The following is a 22749-nucleotide window of genomic DNA, read 5'->3' as shown; positions in this document are numbered from 1 at the left end:
TATAAATTCATTTCAATTGTCAGAAGCCACCACTTTTGTTTTGCTTATGTTTAAATTATGCCAAGGTTTATTACTTTCCCTCTTAATCAATAGAATCAACTGCTTCAGGTCTCCCTTAATTTCTGCTACGAGGGTTGTATTGTTTGAATATTTTAAATTATTTATTTTTCTGCCACCAATCTTAATTCCAGCTGGATCTTTGTCTAAGTTAGCCATTATTCACTATAAATATTAAAAAGATAGGGCGACAGTATACAACCCTGCTACACCTCTTTCCACTCTAACACTGTTTCTCCAAACACTTTTTACTGAAGCTTCTTGGTTGTTATACAGCGCTCCTAAAGCTTGCTTGTTCTTGTGGCATTTCTCTATTCACATATCCATGTCTCCATTCAAATCTTGCACGTCAAATTAAAGTGATGGTTCTATAATTCTCACAATATCTAGGATTTGATTTTTTTAGAATCGGGAAGACTACTGATGTTTTCTAATCTCTAGGCCAATATATTTTCAACTTGTTGAAAAATTTCAGTCAATATATTCATTACTTCATCCTCAGCAGCTCTCAATAATGCCAATGACACACCATCAAGATCAGCTTTTCCTTTTGGAAGCTGTTCCATTGCTGATATCACTTTACTTTTCGTTATCATGGGTTCCTGAACAAATTCTCTTCTTTCAAACTCTCCTACAATATTATTGGCTTTCTTATACAAATCCTGTACATACTCCTTCCATCTTTCTTTCACTTTTTTCACTACTTCTTCTTCAATCAGATATTTTCCCAAATTATATTTTATTACTCCTAATCTAGGGATAAACTTCATTTATTTTTCTAAACCAATCACTTGTTCAACATGTAATACTGCTGTTTTTCAATTTCTAGATGTTTATCCTTGACTTTCTAGTGTATCTCTGGGAATCTGCACGCAGTTGTGTAATTCTTTCATTGTTTCTCTGGAGTTTCAATTTTCCTCTTGTAATTTGAACAGCTTCTTCTGAGAACCATTTATAATCTTTCTTTCTTGTTGCTTTACTTAGTCTTCTTTGCTGCGTTTGTATGTTTTGTTCCTTCCCACAGTTCTTCTAATTCTCTTCCTGTCTGCCCCAAACCTTTTTATTTCTTTCCAACTTCTACTTTAAATGCTTCATTTTTTATGATTTAAATGAAATCTGACACTGTCCTTTCTTAGCCATTAATTCCAATTTAACTTCATCTATGAATAATTCATTATCTGTCCCATAGTCAACACCAGGTAGTGTGTTTTTGCTGATTGGATAGTACTTCTCCAACTTCAGCTGGCAACAATATAATCCATCTGATATCTATATTTTCCATTTGGTGAAGTCCATGTGTACAATCTTCGTTTGTTGTTGAAAGCATGTGTTTGCAATAAAACTCCAACATCCTTTCTCCTGCTTCATCCCTCAGTCTAAAATCAAATTTTCCAGAGATGCTTCGTTCTTCTTTTTCTCCCACTTTTGAATTCCAATCACCTAATAACAAGAGAAAATCTGCTTTATCAATACTGTATACTACTTGTTACATGTTGCTGTAAAATTCTTCAACCTCATTTTCACTTGAATCTGTAGTGGGTGCATACACCAGTATGAGTGTAACATTCACTGGATATGCGTTTATACTGATTAGAATTACTCTATCAGGCACTGGGTTATACCCCAAAATGTATTTTCTGTATTCCCTTTTAACTATGAATGTTACTCCATTTCTTCAAAGGTTTTCATGTGCAGAGTAAAATACATCATGAAATCAGCAGTATCAAAGTGATCCATTCCTGTCCAAACTCAGTTCACTGATTCCTAAAATTTGAACATTTCATTTCTTTCATTACCAATTACAATTTTCCTTGATGTGCATTTCTTACATTCATCATCATCATCAAATTACTGCCATGTACCCTGAACGGGTGTACAGGATATGACAGTAGTACATAAAAATTTACATCATTATTAACTTCCTATCTACAATTTTCCTCCAAATCAGTCTGTTACTTGTCAAGACTCCAACATTATCAGATCTTATATTTCTATCGTCTAAGGCATGTTGGACTGTATCAATCCACTTATATCTTGGTTCTTCCTCTGGGTCATTTTCCTGCCAACCTGGCAGAGAACACTTGTTTTGCTAATCTTTCATCACCCATTCTGTTTAAGTGACCATACCACCTGAGGTTAGCTCTGCTATCGAAATTCCTGGATGCTGACAATGTCAAGTTCTTTCCTAATATCCTCGTTTTTAATATGATATTGCCATTGATGCCATCTGTTCACGCCTATAATCTTTCTCAGGACTCTCATATCTGTGGTCTCTAGTCTTTGGTCAAGTGTTTTACTTCCGACCCAGCTCTCAGATCCATAAATTAAAACTGGTTTGAACACTGTCTTGAATACAGCTAATATAGTGTTCCGATTAATTTCTCTCTTATTCCATATGAATTTATTCAATTGACTTCCTACCATACCAGCTTTGTTGATTCTGTTGTCTATATCCCTATTTAATTTACCATCTTCACTAAAAATCATGCCTAAGTAGCTGAAATGTTTTACTTGTTCCACAGGTTCTCCATTGACAACACAGTTGACATTTTCAATGATTCTGCCTATTTTCATTGTCTTTGTCTTTTTATTGCTGACCTTCATACCATATCTATAACAACAGTTATTCAATTTAGTCAGGGAATCTTGCAGACTTGTAGCGGATTTATTTAGAAGTGTAACATCATCTGCATAAAGCAAAGACCTGACATTAACATCTCCAATTTTGATATCATGTTTAATACCACTTTCCTTCATAATGTGATCCATATAGATAATGAATAACAGAGGGGATAATGTACACCCTTGTCTCACACCAGTTTTAACATTAAACCATCTTCCGGTACTTCCTTCAATTCTATTCAATGCTGACTTACAACTCAAATAAAGACTCAGTATTGCTTGATATAATGTCCCATTGATACCATATAACTGTAGCATATTGAATAGCTTCTCCCTTGGCACCTTGTCATATGCCTTTTCTAGATCGACAAAACTTAAATACAAATCTTTGTTATATTCCCATGATTTTTCAACCATTTGTCGTAAAGTGAAGATCTGATCCTGATAGCCTCGATTTGGCCTGAATCCAGCTTGTTCTTCACCAAGCTTTTCTTCCACAATTCTTCTCAACCGTTTCTCAAGTATGCTTGCATAAATCTTACCAGGCACACTCAGTAGAGAAATACCCTTGTAATTATTTCCTTTTATATATGGGTACTATGAGAGCTCTACTCCATCATTGGGAATTTGTCCCTCTGTCCAGGACTTCTGAACTATGCATGCAGCCACTGTAAGACTTTTATATTACCATACTTCAGCATTTCTGGTCGAATATGATCTACTCCTGCTGCCTTTCCACATTTCAAGCCTTTCATAGCTTTTTCTACTTCAAGTATGGATGTATTCCTGACTGTATGCCTGTTGAGTGTCTTTTACTGCTGTGCTAATACTGCTTGTTTCATTTAGCAATTTTTCAAAGTAATTACTCCATACTTCGAGGATATCTTTTTCTCCCGTTTTCATGTCACCTTTATCATCTCTAAGTCCCTTTATAGCACTCTTTACTCCATTTCAAAACTTCTTCAACAACCTCCATAATATTTTGCTAGATTCTTGATATTTATTTTCTATGTTCTTGCCAAAGTCCTCCCTTGACTTTTGTTTAGCCAGTTTTACACAGTGTTTAGCTTTCTTACATTTGTCTCTGAATTCTCTAAGAGCACAAGCTGACTCATTTGCCAGGAACTTTTGATATGCTTTCTTCTTTTCCTTCACTGCCTCTTTGACTTCCTGTGTCCACCATGGAATTCTGATTTGTCTATCCTTGCAGACAACCTCACCACATGCCTCTCTGGCTGAATCAATCACAGTTTTCTTCAAGACTTGCCACAGAATCTCCAAGGTTTGATTCCTGTTCTCAAACTCTTTCATTTTTTCTTCAATAATCTTTGTGTATTTTAGTCTACAGTTCACATTTGAAAGCTGCTCAACTTTTATTCGCTTTAAAACTTTCTTACATGTTATTATTTTCAATATGAAATTCAATTTTATCCTGCTCAAGACTAAACAGTGAACACTTCCAATTTCAAATCCTCTGTACACTCTGGTGTCCTGCACCAGGGAGAAAACATCACTATCAACAATAACATAGTCAATGAGACTTTTCTTATTCCTTGCCTCTTCTCTCCATGTGAATTTGTGCACATTTTTATGCTGGAACATGGTGTTAGTAATAACTAGTCCATGTACTGAGCAGAAATCCAACAGGTATTTTCCATTATTATTAGCTTTGCTCTTTTCTCCAAATTTTCCCAAAATATTTTTGTATCTCTGACAATCATTTCCTACTCTGCTATTTAGATCCCAAACAAAGACCACCTTTTCCTTTTTCATTGTGTCAGTTGCTTTCTCTAAAGCCTGAAAAAATTCCTCCACTTCTACCGTAGTAGAACCTTCTGTGGGACCATGGGCACAAATAAGTCTCATTGTCCAGTTCCCCATTCTGATATTTGCCCACATCACTCTAATTGAGACTGCCTGCCATTCAAGAAGATTAGCCTCGTATTTAGTGTTGAATACTATGATTACTCCTTCTTTTCTTTGATTGTCATTGATTGAATATAACAATTTGTATTTATTGCTCAGAAAAATCTCACCGGTTTTTGTCTTTTTTGTTTCAGTCACCCCTATTATGTCGATCTGGTACTTATCTAATTCCTCAGCTAGCTCCATTTCTTTGCCTTTCAGGCTTGTTATGTTGATAGTACCGATCTTTAACTCTGGTGATGTTAAGTTAGGGTTTGTTTTCAGATTTGATCCAGTAGCTGAGTTTTCGTTGTTTGCCCTGGTTCCATGGGAAAAACAACGGGGGCCTTGTTTAACTGGGCGACGCCACAGCCGGCATGAAATTTTGTCATGTTGTACCATCGTTTTGTGTTTTGGATTACCTGATAAGAATACAATTTGATCGGCTAAATCCCAAATTGGCAGCCCATCCTCGTTTGTTCAATATCCAGGTAGATAACCAACAGGGTGCACCACGAGAAGGTGAGGATTGGACATTAGGTCAGAAGCCCTGGTCGGTTCTCTGCATTCCTTTAAAGGCTATGTGGAGGTCTCCTCTCAGTTATACAGCTTTGACCCTTAAGCACCCCGTTTCTTACATTTCATGTTCCTATTTTATGTAAATCAGTAAAGTGGTGGCATCATCTTCTGAGATTAACTCTATCAGAAGTTGAACTTCCAGAAGGCTTTGATCAAGCTTCATCATTCTTGTTACCTTCATTGGAAGTTCCTCTCCTCTTCATCAGTTGCCTTTTGACCTATGTGTCTCATTTTCCAGCACTATATCACAATAACTTAAGCCTCTTTTCAGAAGATTTTCTTGGCAAAATATATAGTGAAGTGATTTGCCATTGCCTTCTTCTGTGTTTGTTTAGCCTACTAGGTAAGGCAAATACCTGGTAGAGAAGGTAGACTTCCACCAAGAAATGAAGAAAAGTAAAATAGGAATGACTGGAAGGGAAGCAGCAAGAAGGAAGAAAAAAAAAGAAATAACAGAGACCAGTCTACAGATAATATAACAGATGTGTATTCATGAAATGAGGCATGGTCCAGGATCAGTACTCGGGTTCACAACTCCCATACTCACTAAAGCGAATCGTTGAATTGAACAAACTCCTAGAGACCATAAGAATTGTTTCCTGTAGTGGATATCAAAATACATCAAAGCAAACTATGTTTCCATAGTTTGCTTTGATGTATTTCCTTTAGCACATGCTTTGTGCCAGTTATTTTTCAATAGTTTGTTACAATGGTGTTTGCTATACTGTGAGAGTTGACTTGATACATGAAAACAGTATGGCCAAATATTGTCTCAGGCTGCTTATAGTGATACTTTTAGAAAATAAGCTCTTTGAAGTTATTTTATTTATTTTAATTCAAACTTGAAATGTAGACCCCTTAGCACTTAATTTACTGCTGTGAAGTAAATTAAGTGCAGTATGTGAATATTTGAATAAGTGCTAAAGTGAATATTTGATATAATAGGCATTCTGGCTTGCAAATTTCGAATATCTAATAGAAAATGATCTACTACTCAACAGGTCTGCACATAATGCAAATTACCCATGTCTGTAAAAACAGATTGTGACTATATCACTTTGTTCCCATTTTTAGGCTTGTTCAGTGGGTTAGTAACATCAGTACTTTCAGGATGACAACTCCTCGTCTCTCTGATGAGTCTTTGAGATGGTGGGCATTGAATGACTTGAAACCAAGCAGGCAGTGGCTACAGAAATAGAGTTCTCCCTCCCCTTCTCTAGCAAATTATTACCTGAAACATCTAGAAGACTTATTTATTGCCATCCATACAACTTCAGCCATCATTTTGGGCAGGTAGGCTATGTGGATGATGTCTTTACTACATGGCTATCTGAAGCTGCTCTCCTGCCATCATTCCTTACCAAAATCAACAGCAATACCTCCTATCCCATGGAGAAAGAAAAGGGCTAAAAATTAGCATTGCTAGACCTACTCTCCATCTGACATACTGAGAACTTCAGTATATCATAAACCAACTTCATAAGTCAATATATTAAAGACTGCACATCATCTATCTCAAAAAATAGGAATAATTAAAATTCTGTTTAATAGAACAGATGTGAAATTCAACTAGAATTTCACACTATCCAAGGAATTATGCAGTAAAATGGCTCCAATTCAATGAAAATAAAGTATCGTTAATGCATATAATGCCTGTTCTAAAATCACTTGATCCTGTATGCAGAATCCCAATCCAATGCATTGCTGGAATCTCTGAACAAATTTATATGCTGCTAAAAATATAACTTCCTGCCTACTTTTTTTTCCTGTCAATAAAATCTCCTTCATGTTATATTCCACCAAAATAAACATTCTCTTCTTTGCCTCCCAGGTTTTCCTAGTGACCGACTTTGGACAAACTAGACACTTGTTCTATTGAGAAGAAACTTCAAAAATGCCAATCTTACATACTCTATATATAAAAAAGTTCAAAATTTTGATCTAACTCAGCCATGTCAACAATGACCACAGAATCTTCTGGTCAAAGACCTGTTTGTTTAAATTTTACTACTTATTCAAAGAATGTGCTGAAGGACCACTACATCAATCTAACTTGAACTAGAATGAGTGTGTTTCTTTCCTTAACCAAAGTTAAAGTCTAATCCTCGTTGTTTGTATGGAACTTTTTTTTTTTTAAATTCACTGTCATTATTCTAACTTTCTGAATTGTCAATTCTACTGAAGATGATTTATAAACTTCAGATTGAAATATTTGGTTATACATCTTATTAATAAACTTTATGTTTGTATGTTAATGTAATTTTTACCATGTCACAAGAGACCCTAAAAACTTGTTTATTTGATTTTGTGTTGCTTAACAGTTTGAGCAGATCCACAGAAGACTGTAAATCTAATCAATGCAATATTATTAACAGCATGAATGGGCTAAACATTCTGGAAACTCTGCAGACCAAACATGTAATGATTTCAAAGCACTTTATTGGGCATCTAGCAAAGCATTGTGGTGGTCTCACACCAATAAATGAAATTCACCAACCAAGTCTTATGTTCAAAAACATCTATGCCTGGATGTTTGTAAATATAAATAGGATTCAACCCCCAAAAAAACAAACAAACAAACATACTGTTGGAGAACAGATGTGCTATCCACTCAGCCATCCATGATGGGATTATTACAAATATTTATGTATGAAATTAATAAACAGATTTTAAAATTTTTAATGCCTTCCCTCACCAACATTCAAACTAGTGATACTATACATCATGGAATCTACTAAAATTGCAATCTGCTACAAACTAAATAACCACTACCATCATCCACTATGATAATATTTTCATGTCAACACTCTTTTTTTTTTTTTGTCATCATTTGCTATGTCATCTTCAGTGATTTTTGTACATCAAAATTATAAAATACAAAATGACATACGTGCAGACAGTGCTGCAGTTTTTATATATGCTTCAACGGCTATTATGGATAGTCTCGTATTAGTTACCATTAAAATATCTTTGTTATTTAGATTTTACTTCTAGCATTCAGAATCTACATTTTTTTTTTTTCTTATGAGTATTATTACTATAAAGTTACATTACGTGAACTCAAAAATCCCACAAGTTACCAATTCTTGTACTATACCAAGATACTCAGAAGATAACAGCCTAATACCTGCTGTAAATGTTGTACAATAGGTTGAGAAACATGTATAGGTTTAGTCAAGGTGACTTGTGAAGCATGAGGTACTCCTGTCCTTACTGCTACTTCAATGGGACGTGATGGGATAGCAACCTGAACTTGATTTGTTGGGGCACCATGGGATCTAAAATATAACATAAAATAATTCTAAAATAATAAAAGAAACATCATAATACATGAAAAGAAAAAGATAATAAAAAAAGCTGCATTAATATAAAATTCAAATGATGATACATCAAACATCTTCAAAATAATTCTATTCAAAGATATTTCAGCAAACTCCAAAAATTACATCTAAAAATTGACATCACAATTTAAACAAAATTCAATGTAAAAATGTGAAAAATAATGCAATTAGTCTTTGATATTAACTGCTGGTTGGTTCATTTGGATTATGGCCAAAAGAAATACGGCTAAGAGGCAAGTGTATTATATCTGTTCTGTAAATTGCATGTTCTTCTGGCTGGCTTGCCTGTTTTGCACAATGAACAACATGAGTTTCCAGAAGAGAAAAACCTGCCACCTCTGTATGGAACAGACTAACTTACATCCAATTAAAAGCCATGATAAATGTTCTTTGCATTCCAGACAGAATTTGAACTCAAGTCTTTCCAAACAAATGGCAGCATTGAAACTGATTAAGTTATGGAGGTTCGAATATTGACTGTTATGATGCTTTCATTATCCATCCATTTTTCTGAAAACATATAAAAATACAAGTTATCATCATCATCCTCCTTGACAATTTCTAGTGTGTGTACCCTCATAGAGTGTCCCAGATATTATGATAATCTAACACAATCTTTCATGACTAGTTTCCCACCAGCAATTTTTTTTCCAAACTGATTTATATTTGTCAGGTTTGAACAGCAATTAGAATACATCTTTGAGAGTACTCCGCTCTGAACTGCAACAACCCAAAAATACATGGTGTATGAATAAACTTCAAAACTGCTTCTTTCATCCTTTATTATTTGAAATAGTCCCATCGTCAGTCAATATTCCACAAGGATTGCAATTACAATCCACACTATCGTAGGTCTCAATGTCTAACCACGATATTATTATTAAGAAAGACCTCCAGGGGGTCAGGAACTCAATGAGGAAGGCTGTACTATTTGCACCAGCTTCAAGCTAAATGAACATACCTGTTCTTGAATTTATTCATGCTACTTGCACACACAACATCCAAATGCAATCTATTCCAATCATGCACTACTCTATGAGAGAAAAATCTAGCCCTCAGCCCTTCTTGACAGCATTCATTCTCAACTTCCATGGATGCTTTCACATCCTTTCCCACCCTCTATAAAATGAAAAATTTCATTACTGAAATTCTGTATAACCCTTTCAAAAGTTTGTAAGTCTCAATCATATCACCGCCTCTTTCTCCTATTTGCTAGTGTCTGCAACCTACGAATTCTCCCTGTCTTCATAATCAGTATTCCACAATCCTGATATCATTTTTGACACTCTCTTTTGCACTTTCTCTCTCTCTCCGCTGTATCAGAATCACCATGGAAACAAAGAGACCAGACCTGCATGTAATAGTCCAAGTGAGGTCTTATCAAGGCATTGTAAAGAGGCAAATTGACTTCCTTATCTTTACATGTCAAGGTTCATTTCACCATTGCCATTATTCTCTGAGTTGTATTTACAATTTTTGCTATATGACCCTAAAACTTCAACTTCCTGTCTACTAAAACTCCAAGATCTCTAGTCTCATCAGTTTCTTCAAGCATAATCTCACCGATCAGCCAAAATACATGACCTTATCCCATTGAAATGACAGCCATTTTCACATACAATTCCAGCCTATTCAAATCATTCTGCAAGTACTGTATATCAGTAGCAGATCGTGATTCCTCCTGATCACCCTACCGATCTTTGCATCATCAGCAAATAGCTGTATGTTGCCTGTCTAAACCTTCTCAATGTCATTAATGTACAGACTGAATAGCAGTGGACCAAGTACTGATCCTTGTGGTACATCACTAGTTACCTTAAATCTTGCTGATATGTCACTTTTTGATATGTCACTCATCCACACTAATATTTTATAATCCAAATCCATAGTCTCCAGTTTATGCAAGTCTTCCATGCTATATTCTGTCAAAAGTCTTAACAAAATCCAAAAGTATCATATTGTATCCATTGCCCTTGTCTATATATATAAGCAAAAGAGATAAACTACATTCTCTATTCCAATCACCTCCAGCAACAGAACCACTAAAATCAACAGCAATTATGAGTTTGAAATCTAACACTAGATGACAGTGTTAATAATTAGGGACTTTTATATAAAGAGATGTTTATATAGAGGATATTATCATAATGTTAATCCTGTCTATAGAAATGATATCTGTTTAACAATTGTTTTAAATTTATTTCCAAGTGTACCTATATATGCACAAAGGGTTCACTCTAATTGGTGCAATGACCTCTTTTTTACTATTTCTTTCAGAACCCAAATAAATCACTGACTCAAGACCAAAATACAAAATAAACACATTTAATAAAACAAAAGCAATATATATACATTTCAAACAATATTACATAACTAACTACACATTTAATTAGATCCAAGGCCTTTTAAAATAAAACTTACACTTAAGACTAGACTAAACACTTTGTTTTCACAATGACAAAATGTTCATAGCCAGTTTCTCTCTCTGTTAAGGCCCCTTTCCGAAAATATATCACTTTATTCTTCATTTTCACAGAATTCTTTCTCATCACTCATGTAGCACACAATAATTCTTCCTAACTCGATTCCGTCTCTTTTTAGTAGAAATAATAGTTAGATCCGGCGTCCTTAATACAGATGAAACTTCCTAATCAGAGTTTGCTCGAACATTCCTTTAGAAAGTAAATAGCAATTTCTTCTTTTATTCACTACTAATGCTTATTGACAGTCTTAACTCTTCCATTTTAAAAAAAACTTACAGTTCTACGATTCCCTTTTCAGAATCTACTATAAATCTTCCAATTAGAGTTTCCTCGAATATTCCTTTTAAAACGATCTATAGCAATATTTCCCTTTTATTTATCCACATACTTATTCCACATTAAAACTTCATAGTTCCACGATTCCTTTTTTGGAATATACTATTAATTTTCCTCCGACTGTCACATAAAAACCTTAAGTTCCTCCGAATCTAAATATCTGCGGGCCTGTGTTCTATTTCCTCCCGAACGCTATCTTGTTTTTCTCTCTTGATGCTTCGATACCGAATGCTGTTCTTGTCAGCTGTCAATCACACATTAAACTTCTAGGCGAGCACGCGCACTCCATGAAAGTGGCAAGCGAGAAACTAGGTATAATGGCCGACACGTTGTCTCCATTAGCGACAAGAGAATGTCTTCATAAAACACAACTTAATATTTTAAATTATAATAAATTTTTTTAAAGTATCACAACTATTCAAATCTGGTAAGTACATAAACTTTAACTGCTTTACATATCATTTTTTGACAAAACAATTTCAATAACGGGCACATCGCAAGTGCCGACAATGCGTTATGAAACTAAAATTAATAAACATACCAACAAAAACAATACGTAAAAATATTCAGAATTTTAAATTATGATTATTTTTACAACAGCACAAGTCAGTAAACTGGAAGGCAAAATATTAACACAAACTACACACTATAGTTTGCTATATTGAATAATATTATACCTATGGATGGCTTTAGTTGGGAATTTGTGTATTGTGTATAACTGTCTCATATTTGGAAAATATAAATCAACGTGTTAACTTCAAGCATGCAGAATCCTTAGGATCAAAAAATGAAAAATATGCTGAATTCATGTAAGTCAATATTTAGCTCATTATACACATTCATGAGGGGGTGTCCTTTGGATAAGATAACTGCATACATCCTTCTTGGCACTGACTTTACTTGACCACAAAAGATGTCCTGGGATATCCTGAACCAATTATACAGAATAACACCCCAGAGGTCAACAACTGAGTGAGGCACTAGATTCAAATTAGGAGAAACGGGTGGCCAGGAAAGTACAATGAATGCTTGGATATATGTTTATCAAACCATGAGAACACAACAGGGCATTGTCTTATTGGAAAAGTCCACCACACTTCATGTAGGACATTATCTGGTCCAAAGCAATGTCCATTAAAACAATCCCCATACCAAGATACTCCCCCCCACACACACAGACACACTGGCCTGTTTCTGGCAAACCATGCAGAATGGTTGGCTCATTCATGTGTGTGTGTGCATGCACTTTGGTTGAGATTTTTTTTTTTAATTTAATTAATATTTTTTTTTTTTACAGTGAGTGGTGTTTGCTATAGTGAGAGTTCAAATGTCTGCATATATGCACATATACACAAATATAAACACACACGCATATATACATAAAAAGTATACTTACTTATGAAGATCTATGATCTGAGTCATGGTAACAACAGGTGCAGTGGACTGTTTAGGCACTGGAGGAGTTAGGGTCCTTCCTCCAACTAACGATGACCTTGGCTGTATGAATACAACTTTATTAGTCATATTTTGCAAAAACTAAGTTGCATCTATGTAAAATTGAAATGCAAATATATCTGATATGTAAGTAATGTGAACATGAATGCATTCTGAAGAAAAATACTTTATCTCCAGAAATATAGAATATAGTTATAGAATAATATAGAAATAAGAATACAGTTAGCTTCACAAGGAATGGTTTGCTATGGTCAATTTTATTCAGAATAATACTTGTCTATGAGTATTTGGCTGGGATTTTTTTTTTGTTAGAATAAGCAGATTGACTGTATATTTCCACATTTACAATTTGCTGTAACAATAAAGCTATAATCCTCCTCCCCAAGATATCATCTTTTTTTTTTCCCTCAAAAATATCAAATCAGTTAGCACCTTTTATTCCCATATAGTAAGTAGGCAAGGCCGGTTTAATAACATTCTTATAGGAAAATGCTTTGTGATATGCTGATTCAGAATTTTCACATTTTTCTACTTATTTTTCCAGATACCTAAAATTATTTATAAGTGCATCCCATAAGGAAGTATTTGTAGAACTCATAGTAGAGATACAATTCTCAATAACAGAAGTTCAATCTCCACTGGTAGTCATCAGAGATAGCTGGCCCAAGGTTACCACTAATTACACATAGCATCCAGTGAAGAGCGGAAGCTGACAAGTGCTGCCATCTCATGGTCCCTAATCCTACCACTATGTTTACTGCAGTAAAATAGTGTGGGTTCTAGGGTCAATTTTCTTGAAATTTACAGGATAAAAAACCCGACTTTCAGTGAGAAAAAACCTGACTGCCCGTGTCAGAGATCAACTCACTTTAGAACTGGTCAAAAAAAAAAGCTCAGTAAAAGTTCTTGTAGCAAGGCATATATGTCAGTCATACATGACTGGTAATTAACTTAAGGAAACTTTAATGAATACCTTCAATATTTCAGCAACGTCACGTTGCCATCTTCAGGAACATACAAATATGGTATGTGCAGGCAGGCACTAACAAAAGCAAATGAGAAAGAAGCAAGAAACTAATATTGTTCCTAAAGTCCTAATGATGCCTCCTAGTGGGCTAATTGGGTTGTCTTGGCCTTTGGACTAAAGTTCTCATGATGCAAGTCTCCCAAATTTGGGGTAGTCTCAGGCACCCAAATTTGTTGAGGTTTGGAACATTTTTTAGAGCTGCTGATGATTCCATGAATAATCTTTCGTACTTGAACTTGCTGCAGTGCATTATTTTAGTTTTCTTCCAATGAATTCTATGGCAGGTATCTGTGGCATGGTCTACAAGCCCAGAGTGGCTGTACTGGTGAAACTGGATGTAGTCATTGTATTCTGAAATCCTGATATTCGCTGTCCTGCTTGTTTGGCCAAAGTAGGAGAATTTACAGCTGCAAGGGACCTGGTATACACCAGGTAAGTCTAGAGGAAGTGATTAGTCTTTGATAGAGCGGATAAGGGATGCCAACTTTTTTTTATATGGTCTATAACAAGAAGTTAAGTCATATTTTTTGAGGACATTGGTTATTTTCTCAGAGGTGCCCCGAATGCAGGGGATGGTGATAGATTTAGTGTAATCTTTATTGTGAAGGGGGGAGAGGGAGGTTGTGGTTTACTGGTTTTAGTATTTTTGGGGGATTGTAGCCATTGGCTAAGAAAGTGTTAAGGATGTTGTTTAAGTTCAGTGGTTAGGGCATCGTCATCTGTGCAGATTAATTTTGCCCTGTTATATAGTGTTTTAATAACCCCATATTGTTGGGGGGGGGATTACTGGTGAATGTATCTGCCTGCAGACCATGCCATAGATACCCGCCATAGAATTCGATGGAAGAAAACTAAAATAATACACTGCAGCTAGTTCAAGTACAAAAGATTATTCATAGAATCATCAGCAGCTCTAAAAAACATTCCAAACCTCAACAAATTTGGATGCACGAGATTGCCCCAAATTTGGGAGACTTACATCATGGGTACTTCAGCTAAACGGCCAAGACAACCCAATAGCCAGCTAGGGGGAACCATTAGGACTTTAGGAACAATATTAGTTTCTTGCCTTCTTCCTCATTTGCTTTTGTTAGTGCCTGCGTGCACATACCATATTTGTATGTTCCTGAAGATGGCAACGTGACATTGCCGAAATATTGAAGGTATTAAAGTATCCATTAAAGTTTCCTTTAATTAATATCCGTTTTATGCATTGTAAATTCCTTAAGTTAATTACCAGTTAGTAAAAGTTCCTCTAGTCAGTGACTAGAATCAAACTATGATGCTCTTTCTTCAGGCAATCTAAGGCTGTCTACGGTACACACACCTTTTCCACTGAGCTACACAGGTGCTTTCTGTTTATTATTTTTTTTTAAAGATAGTTAAGAGCTATCCAAATAGATAATGGATTTCAATGCAGGAGAATTTCCAATTTTCTTGTTATTTAACAGTTTATGGAATTCAATTTGAAATAAAAAAAATTTAATAAGATGAAAACTAGTGGGCATTACAATTTAACAAAATCAACATTTTTTTTTTAGGATACTGTGGAACAAAGAAAAAATTACATCCATGGTTCTCAAGAACTATATAAGGAAACAAAAAGTTGAACAACTCACAGTTCACTACAATATATATTTTTTGAGTGACTTGCTCAGAAACAAGAGTTATGTATTTTGATAGATAAACCTATGATAAATCCAAACAGTAGAACTGGTGTATCAGTTACACATAGATTTAAAATGAAGTAATGGGTTGTTCAGATGATTTAAGGCGTGATAAGGAATAGCAGCATTACATGAGATTTGGAGAGAATCTGTGACACAGTGAATGATTATCCTGTTCCTGCAGCAATACCAAAGAGATATCTATAATGCTGAGTAGAAATACTATTATTATACAGCAGGTGTCCAATTACAGTGATTTTTCTGTTGAATGTATTAAAAAAAAAAAAAAAAAATATATCAGTTAAATCTGATGATCATGATTTTCTGAGGAACAATGTTTTTCCCCAAGCTGCAGTGAGTGAAATTTGATAGCCTATTAGCAAGGAATAGAACACTGAATCCACTAGATGGCATGCTATCATATAAATATTAAACAGATATGGGTACTCAATGTATTTTTTTTCCAACCATACCAAATTTTAACTCTTAACATGTTAATGAAATTTTGGTTATTCATTTTTGTTTACAGTTAAAAGAACAAATCAACCTTTTGTCTCATCTTATATGAGATAGCAAGATATATATCGTGTGGTTGCCACAAAAAGACATTCTGTAGTCAAGCATTTATGTGTAACACTTGAAGGCAAGAGAAAGCACTTATAGATACATCATCAATTTCCTATGTACCCTCAATTGATGTTCAGAGTTACATATAATACATATTCTTTGAATGTTTTAGGATTTGAGAACATCAAAACAATTTTTCTTATTAAAAGTGAATTTTAGTGATTTAATATAATTTTTCTGAATTGGTGAATGGTTCACCCAGTTATGGTGAATAAAAAATAAAAAATAAAATAAAAAAACAGATGAAGGTCACAAAAATATAAAAAGTGAAAATTAATGCTAGTGAATCTGTTTCAAACAAAACCAGTGAAATTAAAAAAAGTTTATGAAACTGGATTTGATTATGAAACTTCATAACACTGAACAGAACAAGCTGAAAAAAAGATATGTGGCTGCTTTGCATGACAATTTAACATTTTTTTTTCCAGAGCTTGCTATAATTTTCAATTTTTTTAAAATTTAAAATGCAATGTCCTGAGCAGTTATCAAAAAAAAAAAAAAAATTACATATATATCATTTAAATTTTTGTTAAATTAAGAAATTTATTATTTTTATTTATCATCATCAAATTCCTGACATGTATCCTCAAGGGGTGTACAGGATATGACAGTACTACATGAAAAATTTACATCATTACTAACTTCCTATCTACAATTTTCCTCCAAATCAGTCTGTTACTTGTCAAGACTCCAACATTATTAGATCTTAATTTTTTTTTTTTTTTTTTTATTATAGTACAATTTCCAGTTGGTTATTTTTACATAATGTAACTCTTATGTAGTCCCTGACTATATAAGAGTTACATTAAGGAAACTTTACGTAACTAGAAAAAGTGTAAGTCAGATTTAATGACTTCATCTATTAATCACCACTTATTGTTTACAATATTGTGTATGCAGCAGTGCAGTAATATGTTTTAAAGATTAGTTAGTTTCTGTACCTTTGAAACATAGAATTCACACACAAACTGGATTGTAATAAGTAATTATTAATGCCTAGTAATATAATACAGTATAAAGTATGAGAATATCATTCAACCTTTCTTGAGAAATTATCAAGAGATGAGTGAATAGTGGCTTCTTTTCAGAAATCTCAGTAACAAGTCAACATGTATGTATTTCTCTTTGGACTTTCAAGAACTGCAAAGCATTAGAATCCATACTAATAATAAATAACACACAAACTCTAAAATACACAGCAAGCAAGAGTGAGGAAAGTACATGCATGCAGCAAGTATACAAGTCTGCCTTGCAGAAGACTGAAATCAGATGGCATGAGAATAATGTAGGCAGGTTAAATAAAGTTTCTGATTCACCATTTTTTTCTGGACCTTTCCTTTCATGATAATTTGTGTAGGTCTGAACTTACATAAGTCAGAGATTGCTTGTATATATATAGCAGTTTTTTTTTTTTTTTTTTTTTTTTTGGGGGGGGGGGGGGGTGGCGGCGGGGGGGGGGGGGCGGGGGGTGCGATGCCACATTAGGAAATTTGTAATTATTAATTTTGTCGCATTCATCTAGTATTCAAATAAGCTTAGTTAATGAAATTTGCATTTTTCACATCTATTTAAAATATTTGCTATATAAAAATTTTTATGTACATTTTACTTATCATTTTATTTTTTTATGGGAGAAAATCCAATTCTGCACCTTCATACATTTCCCCCGCCCTGTGAGTATCGTTAATTAATGGGAAACCGAGCAGGACAGTTCAGCTCATGAACATCTGCTGACTTGGGCTCTGCCCCAGGTCAACAGATGTTCCACTTTTCTACAATGAATAAATAACCTTCACACACGCATCCAATTCATTATGGAAAAAGAAAACTCTGGTACTTTACCATTTTTGGACATCCTCCTTACTAGAACGTCTTCTGGTACCTTATCTACAAGCGTCTTTCGAAAACCTACATTTACTGGCAGATACATTCACAAAAAGTCTGTGCACCATACGTCTCAAAATTTTTGGCATTCTTAAATCTCTAATTCATAGAGCACATAAAGTTTGCTCTTCCCCAATAATCTTACAACAAAAACTTTCCATCATAAAGTTAATGAAATCAAATGATTACAACTCCAATCAAATTCAACAGATACTTGACTCTTATGTTCCAATACCCACAGTTTCTTCAACAGTCCGCAGAGTGCCTATTCAGTACATTCCAGGAATCTCAGAGCCTCCAGGTAGAATTCTGAAAAAGTATCAATTGATTCCAACATATATTCCTATCAATAAAATTTCTTCTTTATTACCTTCTACAAAGGATAAACTGTTTTCTCTATCTTTTGGCTGGCATTTACCAAATACCTTGCAATGTCTCTTATTTTGGACAAATTGGCCGTTCTTTGGAAAAAAGAATAAAAGAACTTCAATATTATATTGATTATAACAAACCTCTGAAGTCTGGTCTGGCACAGCACAGTATTGACTCTACTCATAGTGTCCAGTGGGATAAAGCTGTTCTCCTCCATAGATGCAGATTCAAATATGAACGCTTATTCAAAGTAAGTTGTGAAACTATCTTACACCGACCGAATTTAAATAGAAATGACTGTCTTTCTCTCTCAAAGATCTGGGAGACTTTTATCTTATGTAAAAAACCATTTATCTTAATAGATTAAATTTGTTATTTTCTATTATTTCCTAGCACGCGGTAACAATTATATTTTAATAGGCGATCCACCGAACGTTTTGCTTGTATTCCATTCCTATTACTGTAACAGACACTGAAGATGTACTATTAATTTTAGTATGAAATATTTGTCCTTTTACTAATTAAAGATATCACTGTGGTTTTTACTATTTATTATTTAATTTACTATGCCACGGGTTCCTCTTAAAATCAGAGCACCTGATAGAAATCACAAGTTGAAACCTGCTCTACACATATGGAGAAGGGGACCTAAGGTCAACATGCAGAGTAAGGTCCATAATAAACAATTGAATAAAAAATAAAATAGAAAAATGTAATATTATTTCCAATAGAATCATCATATTTATGCTTATAATGAACAAAAGATATAAAATTAAATTAATTCAAATCTATGCTCCTACATCCACCCACACAGAGGTAGATTTTGAAAAGTTTTTTGACCAACTACAGTCAGCAGTAGATCAAAACAAAGAGCAATAACTGATCATAATGGGGGACTTTAATGCCAAAATCAGGAAAAACAAGAGATACTTTGGACAAAATAGGCAAATTTGGATTAGGAAATAGAAATGAAAGCAGAAACTTAGCAGATTTTTCCTTACATTATAAATACTTTCTTGAAAAAACCCAGACAAATACAAATGGTCTTGGAGAAGTCCCAATGGTGTGACAAAAAATTAAATAGATATACACTTACCAACAAGAAACATATCATCCAAGATGTTTCAGTGATACCCACATTCAGAACAGATTATGGGACCAGAAAATGGAAGTGGGCAGGTCATGTAATGAGAAGAGAGGATGGATGCTGGACCAAGGAGCTTACAAACTGGATACCAACCAAAAGAAGAAACAGAGGAAAGGCAATGACTAGATGAGATGACGACCTTGGAAACTTTGACAAGAAGTGGAAGACTGCCAATGATAGAAAGAAGTGGTCAAAACAGGGTGAGACCTTTGTCCAGCAGTGGACCAACCAAGGCTGAGAAAGAAGAAGAATACTTACTTACTATGGTCAAATAGGCAGGACTGCTAATATCAGGATATCTGAATATAAGAATTATATCCGTTTTCATCGTTATAGCCACTCAGGACTTGCTGACCACCTGCCATAAAATACGTTGGAAGAAAGCTTCCTTACTACACTGCAGCAAGTTTAAATATGAGAGATTATTCTTAGAATCAGTCTCAGCCTTAAAAAACTCCTCGAACCTCAATAAATTTGGATGCAAGAGACTACCCCAAATATGGGAGGCTTGCATTCTTAGAACATCAGTCCAAACAGCCAAGATTAATACCCAATTTGGCCCACTAGGTGACACCCTTTAGGAGTCTAGGACTGACTTCAGTTGTTTTCTTCAGCCATTTCTGCTCAGTGTTAGTGCCTGCGTGCACATTTCATTAATTTTTATGTTCCCTGAAGATAGTAATGTAACATTACCAAAATATTGGAAGTATTAATTAAAGTTATTTAGTTACTATAATAATATATGTTGTTCTTTCCTTAAAATTAACAGTTAAGAATACTTATTTGTTTTTTATATATACTTGTACAATAAATTTCTGGTTAATAAATTATGAGTTACATGCATATTTGCTGTGATATTCCAGAAACATCACATTAAAAAAAAAAATCCATAAATAATTTTTGGTCTTCTTTTTCACATGCTTTTAATTTTCAATGTTTCCTGCCAGCAAAGAATGAGTACCAGCATTCACAAGCACTGTGTATGTGTATGTATGTGTATCTGATGCAACGGATTTACTCAGCTATACGACATAATTAAAGAAATTAATCTCTTTGCTTCCAATCATTGAATTTCCTCACTCACATACACCAGCATCTATAAGGTTTATTAAAATTTTTTTTTGTTATTATACACAGTAACTCAAGTTTTTAGGAAGGTTAGTCAAGTTCAATGTGGGCACCTTTTATATCTCAACAGATGTCAAAACAATACCCTAACTTTTGCCAAGTGTTTTCCAGTATCTGAGCCATTATTAGATCAAGTGCTGAAATTATACGCTGTTTCAAATCTCAAACTTGTCTCTGGTACACAGTCTTTAATAAAGCCCGTGCAAAAAAGTCCAAAGGAGTCATATCCGGAGAATCTAGGCAGCCAGGCAGTTGGAACCATCATCCAATCCAATATCCAGGAAATGGCGGGTTTTTGCATTTTTGCGCATGCATGACTATGAATGCACACTAGTGACCTTGAAAGAGTGACAAAACAAATCCTGGAGAGATTTCCTATCAACTGAGCTTTAGTGTGAAAAAATATAATGAATGGTTCTCGCATTACAAGTCGCTATTTTTGGATAACTCTAGCCTGGACACCCTGTATGTACACAGTTTTTTTTTATAAATTTATATATTTCATAAAATTTACATAATTTTATCTAAAATTAGATTCAATTTAAATAATTTCACTCAGATAAATAACAAATTAACTGGTCCCTGTCTATTTGCTGCTAATCATGAAATTTGCTTATAGCATTTTTGGTCCCAATTAATCATATATAAGGAGACGTCCATATTGAATAAATGTCTTTTTTTTAATTAAAGTGAATATCGAGAAACTAATACAGGTAACCCTCGTATAACGTGGCACTTATACAATGCGATCTAAAATTGTAGTAACCCTTGTTCAACACGGTACTTATACAATGCAGTTTCGGTATCACACCGTCTACAAATTGTAGTAATCCTTTATCTTTTCATACATTTTTCACTGTGCGACTTAAAAATCAAATCTTATCTTTATTAAATTTGCATCTGCCTGTATCGTGCATGTAGTTATTCGCTCGTAAGTAGCGAATTTATATTAGGGGAAATCCCTTCAGCATGCATGTACGTCGATTGTTTACAGTATAATGTGTTTATTGTTGAAAATTGTCTTCGTTTTCTGCCAGGAAAGCGCATTAAAAATCATAAGTGAGTTAATCTCAAACTAAGCACTTTATTTTCTGGTGAGTTACTTACAATATGTATTTTTTTTTTTTTTATATAAAAAATGTATTTTTATAGTAATGCCCACTTAGAGGGGGTTTTGCGATATCGTTGAAAACGAAATTAGTGAATTAATTGATTAGGAAGTAGATTTAAACGAGAAGAAACTGGTACAATTAATAGATGAAATTGCTAGGGAAAGTTCTACCGAAGATTCTGAATCCGTTAAAGAATTCAATTTAAAGAAATTAGCAGAAGGATTAGACTTGGCAAGAAAGTTAGGAAATTATTTTACGGATAATGATCCTTCAGTGGAGCGCTCTGCAAAATTCACGAGACAGTTGGATATTTGTTTAACTCCATATTATGAACTTAATAAAAAAATTGCAGCATAGTGGTAAGCAGAGTCTTATTACTGACTTCTTGATGACTAAACTAGCCAAAGTATGCAATGAGAATTATACAAACGATGTCCAAGAGATTTCAAGTGATTACAACGTCCGGCCACGCGTTAATAAAGAACATCCACAAAATGTTATTTCTGAAGACAGTAATGGCGATTAAAATATGCATTTTATTTTATTTTGCCTAAAACTGATGCATTATGCACAATGAAGTTTACATACAATTTGTAATTTTTATAAGTTTCATATAAACTATGAAACAAATACTATGAAATAAAAACATAACAAATACATAGTCTATGTATTTGTTATGTTTTCTTAACTTAAATGAATTACCTGAATTAAATAAAAATATATATTTGTTGGATATGTCATTGTTGTTTATATAATTTAAAAAAAAAAAAAGATTTCGGAACATAACCCTACTTTTTCCATGTGATCTGAGTCTCGCATAACATGATTTATATAACGCAGCATTCCTATAGTACCTAACATCCGCATTATACGAGGGTTACCTGTATATTGTTTAATTCAATTAAAATTTGTTGTTATGTGCCATCCAGTAATTTTCAACTCTTGTGAAACAAAGACTCTCCATCTCACTTGACCTATTGTCCTTTCATTCAGCAATTATAAGTTCA

At 34.1% G+C, this 22749-nt stretch overlaps 1 protein-coding gene across 4 annotated transcripts in view; it reads right to left on the bottom strand.

The window, feature by feature from the left end:
• Positions 1–22749, bottom strand: part of Sap130 (Sin3A-associated protein 130) — a 474798-nt gene that overhangs the window by 378787 nt on the left and 73262 nt on the right. For all 4 annotated transcript variants that reach the window (XM_090411834.1, XM_090411836.1, XM_090411835.1 and 1 more), the window contains exons 4-5: positions 12720–12820; positions 8291–8441 (exon numbers count right to left, since the gene is read on the bottom strand). In XM_090411834.1, the coding sequence (XP_090267960.1) occupies positions 8291–8441; positions 12720–12820 (252 nt within the window). The remainder of the gene's footprint in view (positions 1–8290; positions 8442–12719; positions 12821–22749) is intronic.

The sequence above is a fragment of the Typopeltis vanoorti genome, chromosome 22 (genome assembly GCF_054136105.1).
Source record: "Typopeltis vanoorti isolate ZY-2024b chromosome 22, IOZ_Tvanoo_1.0, whole genome shotgun sequence".
Taxonomy (NCBI): Eukaryota; Metazoa; Arthropoda; class Arachnida; order Uropygi; family Thelyphonidae; genus Typopeltis; species Typopeltis vanoorti.
Note: the sequence above shows the minus strand (reverse complement) of the source record. Positions and strands in the feature narration are given on the sequence as shown.